General features: G+C 51.2%; 1 protein-coding gene across 2 annotated transcripts; it reads right to left on the bottom strand.

The window, feature by feature from the left end:
- Positions 1-3,177: 3,177 nt before the first annotated feature.
- On the bottom strand, positions 3,178-22,833 carry pik3r1 (phosphoinositide-3-kinase, regulatory subunit 1 (alpha)). 2 transcript variants are annotated; one of them, XM_053853950.1, is made up of 15 exons: positions 22,637-22,833; positions 19,527-20,069; positions 10,264-10,356; positions 10,103-10,177; positions 9,616-9,747; positions 9,185-9,386; positions 9,038-9,120; positions 6,592-6,808; positions 6,322-6,502; positions 6,129-6,254; positions 5,921-6,063; positions 5,677-5,853; positions 5,529-5,603; positions 5,282-5,452; positions 3,178-5,210 (listed from the first exon to the last, which is right to left on the bottom strand). In XM_053853950.1, exons 2-15 carry the CDS (start codon positions 19,861-19,863, stop codon positions 5,018-5,020), a joined length of 2,205 nt encoding a protein of 734 aa, XP_053709925.1. In that variant the 5' UTR covers positions 19,864-20,069; positions 22,637-22,833; the 3' UTR covers positions 3,178-5,017. The 2 variants fall into 2 exon arrangements, with proteins under 2 accessions (XP_053709925.1, XP_053709926.1); XM_053853951.1 differs by lacking the exons at positions 9,038-9,120; positions 9,185-9,386; positions 9,616-9,747; ... (2 more) ...; positions 19,527-20,069; positions 22,637-22,833 and adding an exon at positions 8,115-8,366 and having other exon boundaries at positions 3,180-5,210.
- Positions 22,834-23,255: the final 422 nt, after the last annotated feature.

Below are 23,255 nucleotides of genomic sequence, written 5' to 3'. Positions count from 1 at the left end.
CAGTGGCGTGATGCAGCTTGGTGATAAACGCTTGAGGAAACTGACCAATGTTTTGACACTCAGCTTGAAGTGCTTTATTCAGAGTGAAACCACAACACAGGAGCTCACTACTGATGATTGCTACTCATGATGTTCATCTCACTCTCCTCTAACACGTTGTAAATGCCGTAAATGACAAAATGTAAGGCGAATTAGTTTCATTTATTTCCATGAAACCAATAAAAACCATGTACATGTTATGCGCTCATTTCGCTCTGTGAAGTTGTCAGGAAGCATCTGTTTCCAGGCTGTGTTGTCGCTGATCCTTTGGAGATGGTTCGGAACGGGAGTCAGTGAATGGAGAACAAAAATCTTAAAACTTAGCGACTCATGTGGCTGTAATGTTGCAACAGGGGTCAGAGAAGCACAAAGAAATTGCAGCAGTACAATGTAATAGCAGGTGAATGCACCGCAATTGCAGAGCCATTCATTTTTTTCCGTTCCCCTCGGAACAAAAGACACCGTGTATTCCGTTTTTGCTAATGTAGCAGCAGCGTTAATGGGAGCCGCGTCCCGCTGGCCCCTTCCTGCTGCTGAATCATGACTGGTGATTGAAGAGATTTGGGGGCAGCGGCGGCCGCTGGCTTCTAATCCGCTTCCTGGAATTAAAAATCTGATCCTTCCGAGTTTTAGGAGGATTGTGCGACATGAATGACGCCCGGGGTCACAAAACTTCCTGTGAACCACTTAATCTCGGGGGAGGCCCCGGGGCCGCACCAGAGGTGACGTCTCTCAGACGGACTTTTGGAGATGGTTTGTGGAGAGGACGACGGCGCTGCTGCCCCTGCGACCTCACCGGTGTCTCCGTTGACGTAGGGGTCAAAGGTCACGCCGGCCCCTCCAGGACTGAGAAGACGTTTCACACTGAATCTGCTCGGAGGACCTGGTTATAAAACTGGAACCAGAAGAACCCAGCCTGATGATCCGCACTCCTCTTCAACAGAAGGGCCCAGTCAGACCAGCTGGCTCCGGCGCCGGGGGACCCGGTCCATTAATCACCGCCACCAATGACATCTGGACCGGACGTGAAAGTCCTCATCAGATCTACATGGATCTGGATTAATGAGCATGTTAAGTTCATCGCTGGGTTGAGCGATGGAATCAGATCGCTGGGTCGGACCTGATGGTGGCGCTGAGCTGGGTGACACCCACCCCCTTCTCCCCACCTCAGCACATGTAACACGGACCTGGACTGGGGCCTAAGAGGATTGGAGCCGCTGGCATGTTGCAGCGCACGTATGATGGCCGTGTGTCCGCTCTTCATGTTGCCATCTGGGTCGCCGCAGCGTTTTGGCTCCAAAGCTTCTTACGTGGACCTCCAGAGCCAGTTCACGGTGCCACGTACAGATCAGGTCATGTGTGTTTGTGAGAACTCACTAATCCAGATTATAATCTGCGCTGTGAAATGACCGACACACATGTTCTCCCTGGCCAGTTCTGGACCCGGTGGTCACCTGGAGTCCCGGGAATCCACTGAAACACACCCTGAGCGTTGCTTCTGACTCAGCTCTTTTGTCATTACCACGAGTCTAATCTGGACTACAGACGACCACAACATCCAGCGACTTGCTGATTCATGTCGTCGACTGCGTTTCCGATGTAACACACAACTCTTTTGATCGGACGAGTCTCACTCAGACCAGGTGGACTTCAGCAGGTACTGTGGCTGCTCCAGAGCGTCGAGTCATCTGGACGTTGAGGAGAGGCGACTCGACTGACGCTGTGTCCTCACTATGGTGACGATTGAAGAGCTGAGCTAGAAGGCAGAAGTCAGGAGCTGTAAGAGGAGCGCCAGCGTCCACGAGAGACTTGGGGTAGAGGAGCCGCGCTGAGGTCCCTTTGTTCTGACTCATACGAGACAGATGTTCAGGGACCCCAGGAGAGGTCCAAATCCACTGGTCCAGAACCAGCCCAGGAAGACGTTGGTCATTCAGCAGATGACATTACAATCTTTCTGAGCGTTTCGAAGTCTAGACGTAATGTCCTGCGTAAGAAAAGCAGTTGCAGAAGCATTGATCCACTCGGAGTCTGACTGATGACATCATCAATGAGGTTAACCGTGCAGTCAATCCTGACGTCTGCACTGGGGCGGGATTACGCAGCAGAGCAGTGACTTTGAGTGGCCGCGTCGTGACCTTGACTCGCAGGGAGGAATAGCCGGGATTCTTCTCAGAACCGTCCATCCTAGTATTGCGGTTGGTCAGGTTCAACAGTAACATTTTTCAAACCTCGAGTGTGTTCGGTGACACATCAGCGCCTCCAGCTGTCAGCCCGCGGAACCGGTTCCACTTGAGCAGCATGTTTGGAATTCTGTCGACATAATCCAGAAACTGACAGAGAAGACGGTCAGAACAGTTTGAATATATATATATATATATATATATATATATATATATATATATATATATATATATATATATAATGTCTTGAAATTATTTGTATAAGAATTTCAATTTTTATAAGAATGTCAAGTCCATTCAGAGTAGTGGAAACCCTGGACATTGTGTAGTGAAAAACCTCCCTGTACAAAAGAAAACAGATGCTTTTGTTTGCTATTGTTCAGGGATTCCTCCATGCTGCGACGTGTCTTGTGCATATACTGTATATATATATATATATATATATATACATACACAAGGGATTGTGGAGCCATGAAAATGGGATTATCTCTACACATCAGATTGGGTTGATAAGGTCACAGGACATTTTGTCTCCTTTGTGAAGTCCATCACAAACATTTGGGGAAAACAGAACACTGAGATGATGTGGGATTAACAATGTGAGTGTGACGAACAGATGGATTACAAAGGAAAAGAAAATTTAGTGAGGCCGACTGAAAGGTATCTCAAGAGGGAGGGACACTGAGGTGAGATGAAAAGAAAATCACAAAGGGTGAGATTAAAACAGATCAGGAAAGACACAATCATGAGAGGGTGTGAAGCAAACACTGGACAAATGGAAAAACAGTTTTGGTGGAATTCCCGGATGAGAACTGTCATGTGTCTATGAGAAGAGATTAGGAGATTAACCAGTGAAAAATGACCTTAAAGCCAAAGGAACTCTGAGAACCTGACGAAAGAGTAGGAACGTGGCAAGATGCCGGACAGAGATGTTTGGTTCATCCACAAGACTCGGGAGAAAGTTCTTAAAAACAAGTCTTTATTGGAGCTCAGGTACAGATCTGAAGCCAAACTGCGGAACGTCACTCAGACTCCCGACGTCGGAACAGATGCGTGGAGCTTTCGGGGGAAACGAACGATTAAAGAGACAAGTAAAAAAAAAAAAAAAAAACACATTTCGGACAAAGTAACGACAGGTTTGTGCAGCAGCTGGTGGGAGGTCAAAGTTCCTTGTGTCGACGTCGGATGGAGAACCTGTGACGTCTGCGAACAGGAGCCCAACAATAGCAACGATGCTCATCGTTCAAATGACGACAAGTCACTGTTGAATATTTGACGACTCGGCAGAAGCGCTCGTGAGCACTAACAATTCATCGGGCTTATTGGTTTACATTCCAATCAAATGGTACACAAGATTAAAAACATTTCTACGAATCCGATTAAAGTCCGTACCGTTTATTCACTCATGGTCTGTGTCCTGACAGACTTTATTATTCTGGCCACGTTTCCGTGGACGACCGTTCTACGATGAGCTTCGAGGTAGCTACTCCTTGTTGTTGATACAGGTGGCGTGACGAGCTGAGCTCAACGCTTCGTACCTCAGAGATCGCAACCATCGCGTGCTAGCCTTGGAGCTAAAACACCATCTCCATTAGCAGACATCGCAGCTTAGGTGTTTACATCGGATTTGCAGAAACCTCCTCTTCGCCACGGCGTTCACATGAGATTATGAAGACAAACGTACCAATACCATCAATGACTTTTGTGCTACGCCGTTGTGCGTATCGTATCATGTTTTCAATGACATCTTTTTCAATCCACGAGTCAAGTTTGAGAGCTGAACGTTGAAGATGTTTGAGGTGTGGTTAGCACAACAGTCGAGTTATGGCTGTTCATGAGTTAGCGGTGTCCGTGTGCATGCACGCTAAACACAGTTGAGGATGGCGCAGCATGGCATGTAATATGAGCGAAACACAACTCAGCCGTGACTCGTGAAGTTGAGCTCCTCTGTCAAGCACGTATATTTTTATATATTTATCTCTTTCTCTTTCTCTCTACTATATATATAGATATATATATATATATATATATATATCTGTAGGAAATTACATCTGAGATGAGCCAATCCACCTGCGTAACGTTTCTGATACAGAAAAATACCGCAGCGCGTCGGCCGTCCGCTCTTTGACCCCGAGATTTCGCTTTTGAATGGGAACATATATGTTTTTATAACAAAATAAATCTATCCAGTTGCGGCTGACCGCCAACACGAGTGAAGCAGCTCAGAGTGGAGGCCTGAGAGGAAGTTCGCAGCAGAGACAAGAGCCGTGGGCCGTTTTCTGCCCCGAATCTCGACTTACACAGGAAATAAAAACAAGCTTATACTGTGCAGGTGTGGAGGAGGGTTGTTGCATAGCAGGTCAGAGGGGAGAACAAAAACCCGGAGCGGATCCTTTTTGGTTTGACTGGTATGTACACAGTCCCAGCCACGACAGGCCGCAGGTCGGCTCCGACCTGAAGACGACTCGTCAAGTCCACAGACGAAGAAAAAAAAAAAAGTGCCATTATGCTACATGGGTCGGCTGATCTGCTGCCTGCTATTCGCCGTCGCGTCCTGATTCTATGGGTTTTGGTCACATGGACAGTCACTCGCACAAGATGGCGGACGGGGTCCGTTCGTACGCAAAAACACTCCGGCTGGTAAAGCTCTGAAGGTAACGAAGCACCGTGTTGGGAGAAGGCCTCTGGCCTCAGGGAGACTCTGGCAGGTCGGCGCTCCCACAATAAAGCAAAGGTACATTCAGACGGGCCGCTGCCCCCCGCTGCTCAGGGAAAGTCACTGAAAGGTCCCAGGCTTTTCACCGCCGCTGCTGCTGCGCGTACACCGGGTACGCTAGCGTCACATTCAGAGAGTCGTTGTGCTGGACCAGGGACGTGTGCTGGTAGTGCAGGACCAGTTCCTTCAGCGAGCCGTACAGATTGTAGGGTTCCGCGAAGCCGTAGCCCGTCGGCGTCTTGTTGATGACGCAGTGTTTCACCTCGCCGTCCACGCTGCAAAGACAGAAGCACTTCAGACGGACAGGTCCGGCAGGCGCCGAGCTGATGAACAGATGTGTACGTACACGACGCTGCAGGCGTAGCAGCCCATCATGCTGCTGTCTCGGATCAGGAATGTACCATCTCTCTTGCCCTTGAGCAAGGCCTCTCCCTTCAGGCGGTTGATGTTGCCCACCTTCCAGGACCGCTCGTCATGATGAGGGAGGTCTTCGTCGTCCTCCACCATCGAGTACTGACTGAGAGGACAACGGGACGGCGGTTAGACAAACACAAAAAAGGCAAGTGCCGCGGCAGCCCTGGGGCCACACTCACTCTTCTGCGTTGTCGTTCTTGATGCCGAGCCACTCGTTCAGCTTCTTCTGCCGGACGCCCTTCTGCGTCAGCCACCTGTGAGGACGAGCCAGAAGAGAGTGAGAGGCGAGCACCTGGAGGCCGCTCCCATGCCTCGGGCGCTACCTACATCAGATACTGGTCTCGGGTCTTGCGCAGCTGAATGAGATCAGGTTTGATGCTGTTCATCTTCTTGTCGATCTCACGGTAGTCGGCCGCCTGCTTCTTCAGGTCCTCCTCCAGCCGACTCTTGCTGTCCACGATCTCGCTGATGCGCGACTTGAGCTTCTCGTAGTTGCCCATGATCCTGGAGAGGACAGCAGGTAAGCGGAAGCGGACACATCGCTGACATCCACAACGGTTTGGCAACTCACCTCTGGATCTCCTTGTCGTTTCCTTCCCGCCGGAACTTCTCGATGTATTCCTTGCTGTAGCGCTCCTGCGTCTGACACTGCTCCTCGAAGATCTTGATGGTCTCGTTGAAGGCCTCGATGGCCGTCCTCTTCATTTGGATTTCCTGAGCAGACGGGGTTCTCGTCAGCTGCTGCCGAGGCGGAGCGCCGCTCATCCGTGGAGGCTCACCTGGGACGTGCGGGTGTACTCCTCGTACAGGCGGTCATACTCCTTGTTCTTCTCCTGGTACTGCTGATGGTACTCGCACAGCTTCCGGCCCACAGCCTCGATGTTGTCCTCCTTCACCACCTGGTCCTGCAGAAGCACAAGAAGTTGAGCATGTGTTTGCAAAGACTGTTCCAAGTCGTGTTCACGCGCTCACCTGCTGGTGTTTGGAGACAGGGTACAGCAGCTTGACGTCCAGCTTCGGGTTGTACTGGGCCAGTGACTCATTGCGATAGTGGTTGATGAGCTCCACGACGGAGCTGAAGGTCAGCGGGTCGGAGAAGCCGTACATCCCGTCGCGGTGGAAAATCTTGATGAGCTTGTTGTTGCCCCCTTTCCTGTGAGACGAAGAGGTTCAGTGACCACAGTACTTTGGATAGTAACAAATAAAACCTGGTTGTTGCTTGGAGCCAAATCTCTGACTCACCGGAGGGTCAGCGTGTAGTCTCCGTGCATCTTGGTGGAGGCGTCCCTCACAAGAAAGGTGCCGTCAGCCGTGTCCCTCAGCTTCTCGTTCACCTCCTCCCTGGAGATGTCGCCCCAGTACCACTCGGCGTCCTGCAGCGTCATGCTGCTGCCCAGGCCATTGCTGCTGCTGCTGCTGCTGCTCGTTGTGGCGGGTTTGGGCGGCTTCGGGGGGAGAGCTGGGGGGAGAGAGGCGGGTTACACCACTGTCCCCCCATTCAGGTTGGAAACCCAGAACAAACTACACAAGTCTGGCGACGACATTGACAGGAGTGAGTGGGTTCTCTATTTGGTGAGCTTTCCTGTCCACCCCGTAACAAAGACAAAACAGAACCTTAATAAAAAACCTTATGAGCTAACAGTTAGCATCGGCACACGGACAAAAGTGACACGAGTCGACTTTTGATACTTGAAGTAGAAGCTTCTTGATGATGTCATCAGTGACACTACTGATGTGACTGTGAATGCCGACTCTTCCCAACATCCTGTCCACCCTTGGTGACCCAAGGACTCGTCCACGTACCCGGCTTCAGTTGGGGAACTCGGTGACACAGTTTAGACGTGTTGAAAAAGCACCGAGTTTGATAACTGAACCAGGGATTCGAGTCTTGCAATACTCGAGTCCAGTCATTCTAGCATCAAGTCGACACCCGGCATCAATACTGTCACGATTGTTTTAATATAAAGAGTTGGTGCTCTTCGCACGTCGCGCCGGTGCAGTGAGAGGAAATCTGAGTCATTCAGGAAAGAAGCTGCTCAGAGGAGAACAAGAATAAACCCTCAGTTCTGCTTGTGGCTGGGATGAAAGTCAGAGAGGCCGCGTCACCCTGCAGCCGTCGGTCGTGCTCACTAACACGCTGCATCACTCACCGCAGCCGACGGCGCATGCAGGGCCGTCGGCAGCCTTCATGTCTGGTGAGCTGGTGCCGGGAGCTGGAGCTGCGGCGGCTGAAGAGTCCGAGGCTTCATCAGGCAGCCGACATCAGTGGAGAGCAGAGTCCTCTCCTGCAGCTCTCAGCTCCTCCCCCGCCTCGGCCCTCCCTCTCTATCTGGCACTCTGACAAAGCCGGCTCTGCTGCAGCGGCATGTACCAGCACGACTTATAAACCGGTCAGCAGCACCGCCGCTCCAAATACGCCGCTAATCTGCCAGCGTGCCACCGCAGAGATCACCGCCTCGGGTTCCTGCGCACCACCACAATAGATTGAACGGTTCGGGGCGCCTGTCCTGGCCTCCCTGACAATGGCAGCCAAATTATGTCACAAGAGGTGGAGGCTAAAATTAGAGCAGTCCGGTGTCTCAGTGGAAAATCTCATCAAATCTGGAGCGGAGCAGGAGAGAAGCGACAGCACGAGTCGCCTCACACGATCACTCTCTTGACTCCTTCAAGAAACTCTTCAGTCCGAGCGTCCTCTGTGGTCCCCACCCCACCCGCAGTGCATCCACATGTCTCGGGTCCGAGTGCAGGGAACAAGCCACACTTACGTTGCAGGCTGTGCATAATTCTTTTACTCCAGAGTCCAGCAAAGTTGCTCTCGAGTCCTCCGGTTAAACTCCATTTCATAGTGTGTCTGAGTCCTACAGGTCCAGAAGAGCGGGTGCCGAGTGGAAGGCTGGGGGAGCCGCTCCGCGCGAGGTCGGACTCGTGTGAAGTCAGACTGTTAATGATTAGCTGCAGCCTGCTGCTGCTGCTGCTGCTGCTGCTGGTGTGTGTGTGTGTGTGTGTGAGAGAGAGAGAGAGAGAGTGAGAGGTCACTCCCTCGTTTGCCTGGTTCTGTTTGTACGAGGGGGGCGCGGAGAGTGGGGGGGGGCGTTTCAGTCTTATGATTAACTTGCAAAAGTTTCAAATATTTGCTGAGCTCGGCTTTTGGAGGCAGCGAGGACATGTGTGGAGGGGGAGGTGGAGGCAGCTCTGTTAACAAGAAGAGCTCTGTAGAGCAGCCAACCAAATCTAAGTGGACCTTTTGACGCTTTCCTAAAATAGACTCTCAGTAACTAGGAGGAGGTGTACACACACATGCAGGCACACATGTGTCAGTGTGTTACACACTTGCTGCACAACTTCAACAGACTTGCACAGTTGTGTCAGTCAGCTCACGGATGGGCATAATGTTTAGATCCAGAGACCTGGAGAGGAGCTTATCTCCACACACTTGGTTTTCCTCGGCTGCCTTGGGTCATGACTCGGCCATCCCTCGCTAACCCTGTGGTGCAGCCATTATCTAAAGCAGGCCCATTTTCACTTTCCCCAGCAGCTTCCCTGCACACTTCATCACATTGCCGGAGACTGGACGCTTAGAAAAAAGTTAGTCGAGATCGCAACCAGTCATGCAGTGCCTGAACTCTACTCCAGACGTGTCACTGGGCTCTCAGATCACCAGAGAGAGTAGAGAAGCAGCTAAACTGACCTGGTGCTGTCTGACTGCCGGTCCACTCGCTGGTCACCATCAGCTCCAGGATCCTGACGTGAGAGTCCAGACTGGGCTCACAGCTGGAGCAGAGAGAGACAGTTGGTGAGGTTCTGCGGAGCAGGCGGTCGCGCATCCGTGTCTCACCTGCTGCTCTGCTGTCTGAAGAAGACGGGGCTGAAGATCTCTCCCACGGTTCTGGGCGTCAGCAGGTTCTTGGATCCGCTCTGGCAGACTCGGGCCAGGTGTCGCAGCAGACACTGCAGGGTGAGCCAGTACTGGGACGGCAGCGACGGGCTGCTGACGATCCGACGCAGCAGCTGGGAACACTCCTCTGAGCCGGACACCTCTGCAGGAAGACGACTCGGTCAGACCCAGAACCGTGACAGGTGCAAAGACGCAGCAGACGTGACCACCAACTTCCTGTTTAGGGTCACGTGACCGCCCCACAACACTGCGCAAGCAGAGCTCGCGGTGAGAGCAGAAGCGAGCGCGTCACATGACCAAGCGTCTCCGGGGGTGTTTGCAGAACAACGTGTTCTTCTGGCGCCGCGCGTGTGTGTAGAGTCAATACTCACCTTTGGCGGTGTGCTGCAGCTGGGCGTGCACCGCGGGTGGCACCACGGGCAGAGGCAGGTCCTGCAGGTAGCGCCGCAGACCGTCACACAGACTCGGGAGGTCGAACTGGTCCAGGTCCGCTGAGGCCGGGTCTGAAGAACCGGAAGTATCAAGAGAGTGAGGAGTGAGAACCTTGATAGTCAACCTGTCAATATTGACTGTTGACACTTCGGCTCTGACTCGTCATGGGACTCAGTCAAAATCAAACCTGCTACTTCCTGTCATCCGCAGGAAAGAGACAAATGTTCTCTACAACATTCCACTTGTCTTTTTTTTCTCTGTAGGTCTCCTTTGGATTTCATTTTTATCCTTGTTTTCTTCTTCTACCCCTTAATTTCCTTCATTCTCATCTCATTCAAAGTATCATTAGCTTTTCTCTTTATTTCACTCAGCCCTTCATTTCCCTCCTTTCTTTCTCCATCCCTCCATTTTCCTCATCACACTCACCACATTCGTAGTACTGTCGGACCTCGAGTCCTCCCCCGGCGGTGAAGGTCCGGTACAGCGTTGGGTTCTCCAAACCTGAGGAGGAGTGACAGGGTTAAACCCACCAAACGCTTACGTAAAGACCACAGAGGGTCAAGGTCCAGCAGCTTATCGGAACTCACCTTTCCTCTCGATGGCCTCCAGCAGTTTGGCCAACATGGGCGGCGCCGTATCCGGGAGGCAGAACTGTTCTGTTAGGTCCGGAAGACCGAGGCCTGTGGCAGAGAACAGGGTGAGTCTCGGCCAACTACAGAGTTTGGAGAAACCGGGTACTGGACTGGACTCAGCACCAGCAGGTCCAGAGGTGCCCAGATCAAACAGCTATATCCTCAAGTAACAAGACATTCACTGACCACCTTCCATCCGAGTTAAGGTGCTGGACAACCCAAAATCTCAGGTGTCTTCTGAGCCGACAACTAGGTGTTCATCGATTTGACCTACTAGGGCTGCAACCACAAGATGGAGGTTCAGACTTCCCTCTCCCCAGGAGCATCATCCAGCTCTTGTTAAACCTATAACATCAAGTCTTGGGTTTGCCCCGGGGCCTCCTCCCAGGTGAACGTTTCCTTACTCCAAGAGACCACCTGACCACTCCACTCTTGAAGGATCGGAGGTAGTGCTCCAAGTCTTTCCTGGATGACCAAAGTTCTTCCTCAAAGAGAGTCCGGACATTGAAAGTTCCTGTTCTTGGGGTCACTACAAAGTCATTCCGGAGTTCTGGTTGTGTGTTGACAATAAAATTCCTTGACAAAGGTCAAAGGATTGAAACCAATTGAAACCATGGAGCACCTTTGTCCCAAAAAAGAATGCGTGTTTTGAATAGCTTGCACTGTTTTTGAATTAAACATGGAGCCATCAAAGAGCTGAAGAACTCTTCATGGTCTTCCATGTGGATTCAAACTGCAGATGTGGATATAAATGTGGGCAGCTCAGGTTTCTTTGAGACTGCTGTCCTGAGTTAGCGTCCTTAAGTTTAAGAAAGTCCTCGTGGCCACGCAGCAGTTAAATGTGGAATAACAAGGCGCGAGCGGCGCTGGAGAAGGTTTCCATTCATCAGCACTCACGAGCGGCCGGACACCAAAGCGCCGCCGTCCAGAGACTGTTTACAGGAGCGGGATTCAAGAACGGGGTTTGGCGTGGCGGGGAACTGAACAAACAGGCTGTGATATGAGGTAAGCCGAGGCTGAGGCGGCTCCCCTCAGAAGCGTGTGGCCAGGTGTGGACATGAAAGCCGGCAGGTCCTGGCAGGGAACTTGTTTGGAACATGGTCAAAGAGCCGACTGTGTTCGCCGAAGACAGGAAGTATGAAAGACGTCTTTCTGAAAACCATATTTCACTTTTTTTTTATTGCAGCCGAGCCGTTCCGTTACCCTGCAGTCCTGGTCATGAGGAGCTGGGTTCCGACCTGGGCTGCCGTGAGTCGCTCCAGAGACCACTGATATGACGGCCATCTTGTTTTATTGTCCTTCCTTTTCTGAGTTCATTGTGTTAGGGTACTGGGGAGGGTGTCTGTCATACCACTTTTTTCCAATTTCATAGTTCATTACGGTCGGACACAGAAGATTTACAGCCTCCAACTGGTTCTGAGGCTTGTGACCGGGGCACCTGGAACAACTTTGATTCTCCTCAGGCAGCACTCTGTCATCTGTGTGTCATGGATGTCAGGTTAAAATGTGTTGTTTATTAAAGCCTTTCCAACGATGCTGTGTCGCACAAGAGTGCTGGCCACAAACACAACACTCATGGGGAGGACATTGGAGCCACTGCGCTGTGGTGGTGGGGGCGCGAGGGTAGTGAGTTCTCAGAAGTAGCAGACATAAAATGGCCATAAATAGCACGGAGCAGCGTGGCGTGTTCGAGTGTCACCTTTTTCTCAGACAAGACACCCAACACGTCTGTGGCTCTTTGGTTTTCTCTGAATCTTAATTCACAGGCGAAGGCTAAATATAACCTCCCTCCTTCATGAGACCCCCCCCCCCCCCAGACACCTCCGTGTCCACACGCAGCAATAACTCAGAGTGGCCTACTTCTACTGCAGATAACCTTTGTGACGACGCGCAGATTAGAACTTTCTGTTAATCATCCACCTCTGCCGGGGCCTTGCGTGCACGACGGCAGCGCATGGCCGCGGCACATCCGTTGCCAGGCCACAGAAGACGAGGAGATCAAACAACATTCTTCCAGGAACAAACACGACACTCGCAGTCTGGAGTGACACGCGAGTGGTCGCAGTTGCTTCTTGGTATTGTAACAGCAGTGGAACCGTATCTGGTGGTGGAGGAACGATGGCCGAACGTCAGATGCCATCCGGATTCGTTCTGGCCAACGATCAATGACTGCCGCCAGACCTGCAAAAACCTTCGCCCAGAGCAGATTACATTTGGAGGGAGGCCATCAAAGATCCTTGGGTTGATGGCGCCACTCTGCAGAGTTCAGGCACCTGGCTGAGACCCTGGGAGACGCCCCTCACAGCATCAACATGCAACATTCACGACGGCAGTTCTGCAAAACGCGGCTCTAATTTCAGTAGTTAACAGACATTTGCTTTGAATTCCAATTTAAGTCGCCCCCCTTGTTTTACCAGTCCATCAGATCCGTTACCAAGCCAGCGCCACACTCTCTTAGCCAACATTCAGCATCATAATAAACCTTTCTTTTTTTGATGGCAATGCGTGTTTTGCTCTAAACTCACAACGTACTGCACAAACTACTGCTTCGTACCACGAACCAAGTCTAGTGACCCCTGATGCCAGCTCACCCAGGAACGCCCTTATTTGGGCCTGAACCCGCTCACCCTTACTCAACCACACGCGGCGCCAGATGCCCTCTCAACCTGAACAGCAGAAGCTGCCCTCTGCTTCGACGCCATCGATATGCTCGGAAAAATCCAACGGTCAGAGCGAATCAATCCGATTCCCTGTATGTGCAAACACAGCCAGGATGGAGCCAGAGAACAAAAGTCACAGGTTCAACTCCAGTCAAACTTGCTGACCCGACAGTTGAGCAACTTGGTGGGTTGACTCAAGTCTGCACAAGCGCTGGTTCGATTTTTTCAAGTGGGGAAAAGTCCTGACGAGCCCGGCACCTGGTGCAGTTCGCCAGCGCCTTACAGAACCTGCCAGCTCCTGGAGCCCCAACACGACCCATCCCGACCCGCTGTGTTCTGGAGCAGCCTCAGGGATGGACAAGCAAGTTTAGTAAAGGACCACATTATGTAGCGCGACTGGCCACCAAGCCGAAAGACAGAAGGGGTAAATAAAGACTTGGGTTGTAATTGGAAGACTGTAAAAAAAATATTTATATACTCAAGAGGTCGGTAACAACACATGCCAACGGTACATCAGCAGTGGCTTCTTGCACTGATGCAGAGCCAGTGTCTCCTCTGAACATCACTAGGTATGACGTCAACAGCAGCAGAGCCAAGGTCCAAGCACAGGAACCACCGCGAGAAACCGATCGCTGGACAGCAAAAATCCCACCATGAAGAGAAACACCTGAATGAAGGCTTATTTTTCTGGAGCTGACAAACTATTTTTTTTCCAGATTTTGGATTTATATGTAAAACAAAGCCGTTTTATTCATCAGACAGATGTGTAATGCTCTATGTCATGTTGATTCAGTAAGCAGCAGGGAAAGTTCAAGACTGAATAAAATACTGATTTGTTTTTTTATCATGATTCATATCGACTGAAAATCCAAGTTGAAAACGAGGACTATAGGACTCAACCGGTCTATAAATAAATGTCCGTTATTTTGTATATTACTTGCTGATACATATATTTAACTAAAACACCATTCATAAAGGACAAAACATAAAGGCTCTCCAGATCAAAATATTGAATATTTGCAAGAAACAGAAAAGAAAGTGCCAGAACAAAGACCATAAATAAGTTCTGTTTAAAGTTGAATGACTGAAGAACAGTGGACACAGGCGTTAGACCACATACGGGCCATACTTGGCCATTCAGCTGTGGCCCACTGAGCCCTGACCTGTTCAGTGCCTCGCCACTCACTGAGCCCCTCAGACGACCCAGCATGCACCAGGCCATCTATCTCTCGATAGACCCTGCAGCCGACCACTGGCACTGGAATCCTCCTCAGGAAGAAGGTCTCCTGAAGCATCTGCTGTGTGGGTGACCCAGCAGCTGTCACAGAGAGGGCCTCTGAACCAGTCTCTACAAGTCCTGCCGTCCTCATGCACCACAGGTTAAGGGAACAGCAGCTGCTGCTGCTGCTGCAGTGGTGTGGGTGGAGGGGACGGGGTGGATGAACCCCACAGCACGAACTGCTGTCTGCAGGCGGGACAGGACCCAGGCGGCTTGGCCACTAAAAATAGATCACACTGGGGGTAAATTTAGAGAGGCCTGCTCAAGTAACCAACATTTTCCGCCACCGGCATGTCTCGTCGTCTGGGGAGAAAAGGTCTCAGAGAGGAGCTGTGAGGGTCGAACCTGAGAACCTCGGCCAGGGTCGCACACGTGATGCCGCACAGAGGGCTCAGGTTCATGAACAACACCTCGGTCAGAGGCAGAAGAGCCACCCCTGCGCTCCATCACCTTCACCCCTGCAGCAGCAGACATTGGCGCCCCCTGCTGGAGGGACCCAGTGCCGCAGCAGACAAGGAAGAGCCAATCACGAGGCTGTTGCTACAGGCCGAAGATTAACCCTCCAGAGGCAAGAACGCTCTTGACAGTGAGGAGTTACCTGCAGCAGCATGCTGAACACACACATCAGCATCTAATCATGAGGAGTGAGAGGTGCGTGTGTGTGTGTGTGTGTGTTCTCTCGGCAGCAAACTGAGGACATGTTGACAGTGAGCTCAAAGGTTTAGAGCAATGTAAACTGCCTGCATGACTTGAGAGCAACTGAAGACCAAAGTGAAGCAGAAGTCAACTACATTACTGAGCAGGAAAGGTTTTCATTATGGCACAAGGAGTCAGCTGTGTGAGTGGGGACAGGTAGGGGGCGCTACAGACACTTGCACAGGTGACACTTTAACACCCATGGGGAAGGTGGAAACACAATCGACAAGGGAAGTTACATAAGGCGACACAAGAATCTGTCCTTCACTTCATACATCACATTTTTCAGATGACTCCTCTTGTTCTTCGACGACACTTTAGTGTTGAAACACACTCTCTTCCCACGAGTGTCTCAGCATTGAGTTACACGCCTTTCACCAGCCGCTAAAGCTTGTCTGGAATGAACCGGCATTAAAACGATCTGGCTCCGTCACTGATAACGCACTGCCACCGTGATATTGATCGTGAGAACTGCCAGGTGTGCGGCTGATCCCTGGGTAACTGGGACACCTGTCTAACATATACAGGACTGAAATCTGCAGCTCTCTCCGACAGTCGTACGGGCCCTCTGGAATCACAACCAGAACTCTTCAACATGTCCTCTGTGGCAGTCAGACAACGCAACGGCATGTGTGCAAAAATGCCCCCAAAATACTGAAAGTTACTGAGACTCTGAGTCCATCATTTAGGATCCTAGCAAGACTAGCTATCACGAGAAGCAGAGAGCATCGTACAAGAGTGAGGTTTCTCATCTCAGACGGCACAAACCTGCCCAGATCAGAGCTGCTCCTTTAAGAAACTGAATTTTACTGTTGAGCGAAGGGGTTTGGAGTGAGCCACCGCCTGGTAGCACTTAAATTCTGGAGTTTCTATTTCCAGTGTAGCTGCTGCGTGAGAGTCGAGCAGATGTCTGAGGAGGAGGAGGAGGAGAAGGAGGCGGCCCAGAGAAGGAGCTACATTATCTCAATCTGCAGCTATGCAAACTGCTCGGCCCGAAACCATCTCCTCTCTGTCGCGTCTCTGTTTCCTGCAGCCCTTTTCTAAACCCCTGAGCGGAGTGTTTGTTTGCACAGCTCAGAAAGCTTGAAATCATTTTGGAATGCAGCATGAAACCTGCTGATGAGCATCGAATATGTCCCGGGCAAGACGCGACACGTCGGCTCGAAGTGTGTCGGATGCAACCAGTGCTCCTTAGCCTGGACACGGTTCATCCAGAACCAGGACCGCCACCACTTCAGGATTAAGTGGATAATCCAGCAGCTTCACATTGACAGAAATAATGGTGCTCATAAAGAGCTTTGCTACAAATTTATCGCACAGGTTGGTGATGAGCCGCGAGGAGTGTCCAACATCAATATTGACGGTCCAGTTCCTCATTTCAGTTGTCGTTCATGAACGTCTGGAGAGAAAGCAGAGCAGTGGGCGGAACCTATTAACTGCTCATCGGCCCCCACGAGGCCAACTTTGAAGACCCACCAGCAGAAGACTTGTGACAGGAAGTGGACTGTGGTTGTGTCACTTTATGAAGATGCAGATTTTACAGTGGTTTCCACCTTAATCTGCGACAGCTGCACTTTTCTCGGCACCAAGACCAGTCGAGAAACATGGACTCACTAGATTGAAAAGTAGGATCCAAGAAGTTTAAGATGCTAAAGCCTCACTCTTCAGGGCCATCAATGAGATCTATGTTTGGACTGTGAGAGGAAATCACCACACAAACTAGGGACTTCAATCATTGGTAACTTCACACCGGTCCAGAACCAGCTGACAAGGGAGCAGAAGGCAAGACAACACAATCGCATCAATTCAGGCCCACTTACTGTGAGTCCCCCAGGCGAGGCTAAAGAGAGCAAGGAGTGTCACGGCTCAACAGTAGCGGGAAACACAATGAACAATTATTGCAGCTGGAATCACAGGAATGGGTTGCAAATTTGCTGAAAAATTGGGTCACACAAGTGTCCAGCACAGACGGCCAGCTCCCACTCCTTTGGGGAACATCGCGTGACAAGCAACAAAACAGTCACCGGTTGAAAACCAGTCACAGCGAGGAGGAACTCAAGAACCACAGCTGAGGTTTCGAGAGATTGCAGAGACTTCCTCATGAATGCTGTTTGAAATTTTGTCGCAGCTCACTGAGATTCTGAAGCGGTACTGAAGTCAGAGTGGCTACGCTAGCTGTTATCACATCAGTCAATGTCAGAAACCACGGCACAAACAGATAAAACACGGCGGTATGAAAGAGGCCCTAATAAGAATGGATGGGCTGCTGCTTCTGAGGTCGACAAACTTTAGCTCGACAGGCCCCAACACATGCGCTTTCCCCTCCGCTGTGGGGCCCAGAAAAGGAGCAGCACTTTAATGTTTGAAAAAAGCTGGAATAGTTTCCCAGCCCGGCCTCTTCTCTTTCTCTCGCCACATCTGCTGCTCTCATGTAAACCCCTGTGGCTTAGAGAGGAGAGGCCCCTTCCCAAGACCCATTCTCCACCCCGCTCCCCCAGCCAGAGCCCACGCTAGGGAACTATCAAAACATCCAAAAAGAGAGGAGGAGATGTGTGGAGGAAGGGGGCGACGTCCCTCGGCGGTGGGCGATAAATCACCAACACTGTGGGAGCAGAGGGCCCCAGGCGACGCCTTGTTCCAAGCCCCTGGGGCACCAGCGCCTCTGCCAGGCTCAGAAGTCTGCCCCGATCCCTTCACCAACCAGCACCGCCTCAGCCACCAGCACGCCCCCCCTCGCTTTCCCCCTCAGCCTGACACACAGAGACTTCTCTTCTCAGGGAGCGACTGCACAGCTCAACGCTCCACCGCGACCACACCACAGTCCAGAGCTGAGGAAGCAGCTGCTCGGTAGGTGAGCTCCAGGGCCATCAAAGTGTCTCCGAACAACACTACACTTCAGGGAATTCCGAAAGAGAAACCATTAACGCCATGTGATGCTGACTTCCATCAATATCAGCTTCAGATCAGTCAAACGTAAGAGACCTCGAGGGTGGAGCCTCACAGTTGGTGGGCACCATGTCATGTAGGCGGAGGATTCAAGTCCATGTGTTCTGACCGACCTGAAACACAGAGACTCCAGTGGTCTGTGTGGACCAGAACCAACAAATCCAGAAGCTTTTTTTACCTCTCAGACAAAAGGAGGGTTTGAAGATATGGTAGTAAAGGGCTGGTCTGAAAAGTGTGTATAGGTAGAGCTGACCTGTGAACCTTGGTCTTCAGGATCAGTCTGACTTTTTGTGTGCTTTGTGTGACACGATCTAGGACGAATGGAGACCAGAGAAGCGTTGCCTCAAGATCCAGCTCCCGTCAAAATCCAGAGAGCCACTGTGTCGGCAACATTCAGACGGCCTCCGTTTCAAAAGTGTTTTCCAACAGAGCAGAACTGTGACATCAAACTAATTCCTCTCCCAGCTTCTAAAACAGATGGATGTCCAGGGTTAAACCGAGCTTTGAATAAACCTGCTCTCCTACAGTAGCGGCAAAAGCCGTCCAAAGACATGAAACCTATTTTATTTAAACTCTTTATCTGGTGCTGTGGTTTAACTCCAGGTCAGGGGGATTAGCGGGACGGGCCACTGCAGTATTTGGATTCGCCAAATGTTACACAAGGGACAGGAAGAGTCCGATGTAATCCGCAGAACACGCGGAAAGAAGACTTTGGGTGTCACGACAAGAATCATCGACTTGACAGAGACTCATACAATGACTCAAACACTTTCCCTTAGTAGTTGGATCCAGCCTCAGTTCAGACCCCCACAGGGTCGTCTCCCTGGACAGGCAGAGGGGGAATCACCCGCCGGCCTAGAATCCAACGGACCAACTGAACACAAGTGAGCCTCTCTACATTGATGCATCCGCACTGCTGAGGTTAGTTAGTATTGGTGTTTAGTGAGTTACTTCTGGGGGCAGGTCAAGAACACCCGATTGAATCAGCACACGGGGCCTGAAAACACGCCGTGGGGACAGAGAGCTGCCAACTTATGGCCAGTACCGAGTTTTGTGTTGTACCATGGTTGGACTCCTGCCAAGGCCATTGTCCCATGGAACCACCTGTCTGGACCTGATCCATGAAAGCAGCACAAGATCTCAACAGTTGAGACACTGACGCACAAGCGTTCAGGATTGACCAAGGTCGTGGTTCAGACAGTGTCCAGGGGACTTCCAGGGTCACTGCTGGACAGACTGGACCGCTCGTGAAGACACGAAGCAGGTCATCGATGAATCATAAATTCATCAAAAAGAAATTGCAGAAAAGCCGCGGCTGATGTTTTCAGATGAGGCCCAAAATGTCAAAAGCGTTGCTCGACAAAGCTGCTTCAGGCTCTTCCCTGTCATCAGCTCCACGACTGAAGTTGTCATCTGTGCGTTCCACACACACCATTGGCTCGGGTTCCCTGGAAAGCCGGGTTGACCGCTCCCCTCCAGGCTACAGAGGAGCGATAGCTGCCTGTCATGTGCTGTCAGAGTCTGGCATATTAGCATAATAAACTCTTCCAGGAAGAACCAGAACACTCGCTTCACAGAAGCACTTCTGCAATCATGACTGTTGGCACAGAGCAAACAGGAGCGCGACGGTGACTCACCTTGCTCGGGGTCTGAGTCCGACTCTGTCCTGTAGGCTCCGGGGGCCACAGGCAGGGGCCTGAGGGGTCTGGGTTTGGGCGTGGGCGGCGAGATCCACTTCTTCCCGATGTACTCCACATAGGTGCCGGGAAAGTCTCCCTTTTCCTGCGTGATTTCATTCAAGCCGGACAGCCAGCCGATCTCGTCCGGCCGCTGCTCCAGTCCCTCGGTGTAGCCCAGCGCCGCCAGAGCACCCTTGCTGACCAGCAGCGTGTCGCCCACGTGCAGGTCGATGTCCTCCTCGCGCTCCTTCTTGTACTCATAGAGCGCCCGGTACTGGTATCCCTCCGCACTCATAATGCCAGGACGTGGCTCGAGAACACTCTTGAAACAAAGGCTTTGTGTGTCACACTGGTTTACGTTCCCGGAATTCTTGACTAACTTTTCTTCATTCTTTTACAGATCTTGTCTCTTCTGAACGACGTGCGCTTCTCTGTGAATGTCGATGGACAGCATGCACCCATCAGAGAGAGCGGGTCGTGAACCGGAGCCTTCTGCTGATCCTGCCAGGAGAAAGGAAGCAGAGTTATGTTTAGGTTCAGATCGACCAGTCAGCTGTTTGATGTGCCTCTCAGAGCAAAACTTCTACTGTCGCAGTAGTTTGCATATGAACCTGGATCAGGGTAGCACAGCAGAAATTACATCTTTTCAAGCCCCTTTCTTTCACATTTTACTTTTATTCCACAGCATCCTCATGTAACTCTGGACATCGATGGGACTGTCCGGACTCAGAAAAAAACATAACTAAAGAACTAAATGAAATTATTTTTTAGTTATTTACTTTTTTTCTGATCGTTTTAAACTGCGCCATCGCCCTCTACTCGGAACCCAGGGACTGAATCATCAGTTTGTGTCCCTCAAAAATCCAACAAACCTCAAAAGTACAGGAGGAGGAGTTTGGCGGACTCGACGTTTTGATGCTGTGCCCAAGGAAGATCAGCACCATCAGTGACATAAGCAGTTCCTGGAGTTGAGTCGAGGTATCTGCAGTGTGCATGCAGGTTTTCAGCTGCACCAAGTGAGCTTTTCGGGAGAATGACTTCCTTCTTCGGGGCTCAAAAGCAGCAGCGTAATTGTGTCAAAAAATACTGACCAACGGGGGCGTGTGCAGATGACAAATGTGTTTCATATCCAGCCAACTTCTGGTGCTCTTATTTCTTTGTCAGTGCGTGTCAGGCACCGCTCAAAAGTCAATAATAAAAGCAGCACAGCAAACTTCATTTATACAGCACCTTTCAGAATGCCAACATAGCATCGAGGCATTTTGTTTGTTATTGGCAGGTGCTAGACTTTCGGACTTTCTTTCACACCTTAACTCAACTTAAACTTAAGGTGTATGATGCTGCAACAGTTTCTGAAGGTGGAAATCACTTTTCCTTTTTAATCATTCTTGACTTTTACACCAGGGGCTCGAGACCAAGTCCACGATGGGAAGACAAACAACCCGGGTTTTGGTCACCGCCTTGATCCCGCTTGGAGAGCTGGGGTCGGGCTCAGCGGCGGCTGGGATTCTTGCCTCAGGCAACTCAGCGCTCGATGGCGGAAACGATTTCACTCAAACATGACAACTGTGGAGAAGTTAGAGTTTCTGATCGCTGTGTGGGAGGACATCGTTGTTCAAAAGCAACTTTCCACAACTCCAACAACACTGATGAGGTCCCTCACAGCAGCGGGAGTTTGATGACGGAAGAGGAGTCGTTGAACAGCACAGCAGCCTGGGACTGGCACTGTTCGAGCGCTTGATAATTCATTGACAGACTGATCAACTCATAACTCATTGACATGCTCTCTTGGTTGAGCAGCTCTCATGAGGGAAACGAATGAAGACTACCAGACTTTTCAAAGTCTGTTTCTGTAATCTGTGCCACTTCTATCGCCATTTTGTGAGAGCAGCGAGAGTAAATGAAGACCGTCCATAGTTCATGGTGTGTTTCCACCGTGTTGAAAACACTCACACCACTAGCTTGTGGCAGAGGTCCGCCATCGTGTCGCCCGACTGGCGGATAGATCTTCGAGACGCGCTTCTTCGTGGGTCACAAACCAGCTGTTTCGCAGAAGAAAAAAAAGCGAATACACTGGGGTGCAGAGGTGCTGAAGAGGGGACGAATCACACTTTTGTGTGTTGCACATTTGACCTTTTAAAGGCCATAAGGCCTTTCTACCTCGTAACAATCGTGATGTGATACAGCAACTCACATTTTTTGTGTTGTGGCTTTTCTTTTTCAATGTCTTTCTGTCTTCAAGTCCATCATCTCAACTATAATTCTAAGCCAAAAAACCCTGCACGGGTGCTGGCAGAGTTACTCATCACGTGACTGCTACACACACAATTGTCTCCCATTAGCAGTGACTCGTTAAGCGTTAAGATAACGGCTGATGACACTGTCAACACGTTCAGACTGGCTGAGACATAAACGTCCGTCATGGGAGAGAATCAGCGGTGGAACCACACGCGTCGACGAGGATGTGACTCGGGGCGACGTGAATAAACAGTGAGCGCATGATTGGGTTTGTTCTGCGTTTTCAGCGTGTTTGACGAGCGAATGACAAACACGGCGCGCTGGCCGTGTTCGCGGCGTTCGGGGAACTACTTCCCAGAGCGACGCGGGGACGTCAGTTGGCGCAGACTTGGACGCAGCTTTAGCAGGCTGCTGAGCTCCTGCGGCTAACGGTAGCATCGGAGTGATCACAAACCGACTCGCCACTGCGCTCGGACCCGTGAGAGGCGGCTCGCGTCAGAAAGCGTGCCACCATCGCAACCGTGTTCTGCAGTTTTTTTTTAAGTTTTGCGGAGACGTTTGGGCTCGTCGAAGCTGCACAGTGGGAGCTCGAGCCCGGCAGCACAACTCGGAGCCACACGTTCAGTCACCCGGAAGTTTGGTTGTTTCTAATCCAGTGTTCCATATCAGCTTCCGTGCAAGGCGACGGGAGACCACAGAGGTGAGACACAGTCACTGGCTTGCACGCAACCATGGCGGACTGTAGAGCGCAGCTGTGTTCGCAGCAGAGGTGAAACACGACTTTGAAAGTTTGGTGAAGTTGGTGTTGGCCAGGTGAGCGAGCTACATACCCAGACTTGCACGCACGCTCCCTTCCGCGCGAGCCCTGCAACACTCCTCAAGACGACTCCCGCGCCCGACCGGGAGATATAGGTCCTCTTTAGGGGGTTAAGATCCAGTTAAACGACACGGTCCCGCCGCTCACTCCGTCGACATAACGGCACTTCTCCTCTGCTCTGGCACGAGCGTCGCCTCCACTGGCAGCGAGGGGCGAGTCGCAGCCGCGCCGCTCAGTGGCTGGCAGGCGTGTCACTCGCAAACATGAGATGCGAGAGCCAATCAGCCGCGCGCCAGCACGGACACGCCCCTGAAGAAGGGCCCCGCACGCAACCGGACACCGAGGTGGGTTACATAACTGCTGCGCGCGCTGGTGGCGTCTCCGCTCCAGAATCAGAATCAAATTTATTGCCATGGTCAATGGGGAGCCCACCAACTAGGAAAGTGCTTTGGAATAAAGTGCTGACAGAAAAGAAATAAAATAAAATAAAACAACGGCTGTTCACGAATTCAACAGTCTGAGGGCCGAGGGGAGGAAGCTGTATCTATCGTTGTATGTGATCAGCCTCAGTGTCCCGGGACCGAGCACTGCACGCCCACTTCACGATACACTGCGGAGCCCACGGACAAATG

The sequence above is a fragment of the Synchiropus splendidus genome, chromosome 1 (genome assembly GCF_027744825.2).
Source record: "Synchiropus splendidus isolate RoL2022-P1 chromosome 1, RoL_Sspl_1.0, whole genome shotgun sequence".
NCBI classification, from domain to species: Eukaryota; Metazoa; Chordata; class Actinopteri; order Syngnathiformes; family Callionymidae; genus Synchiropus; species Synchiropus splendidus.
Note: the sequence above shows the minus strand (reverse complement) of the source record. Positions and strands in the feature narration are given on the sequence as shown.

Bases quoted from the DNA above. Each gene is read 5' to 3' on its own strand.
- pik3r1 (XM_053853950.1), bottom strand. From the start codon at position 19,863: ATGAGTGCGGAGGGATACCAGTACCGGGCGCTCTATGAGTACAAGAAG. The intron at 9,748-10,102 runs GTGAGTGTGATG...CCGGTTCTTCAG, and splicing joins CCGACAGTACTACGAATGTG to ACCCGGCCTCAGCGGACCTG. The intron at 6,255-6,321 runs GTGAGCGCGTGA...GTGCTTCTGCAG, and splicing joins CTGTCTCCAAACACCAGCAG to GACCAGGTGGTGAAGGAGGA.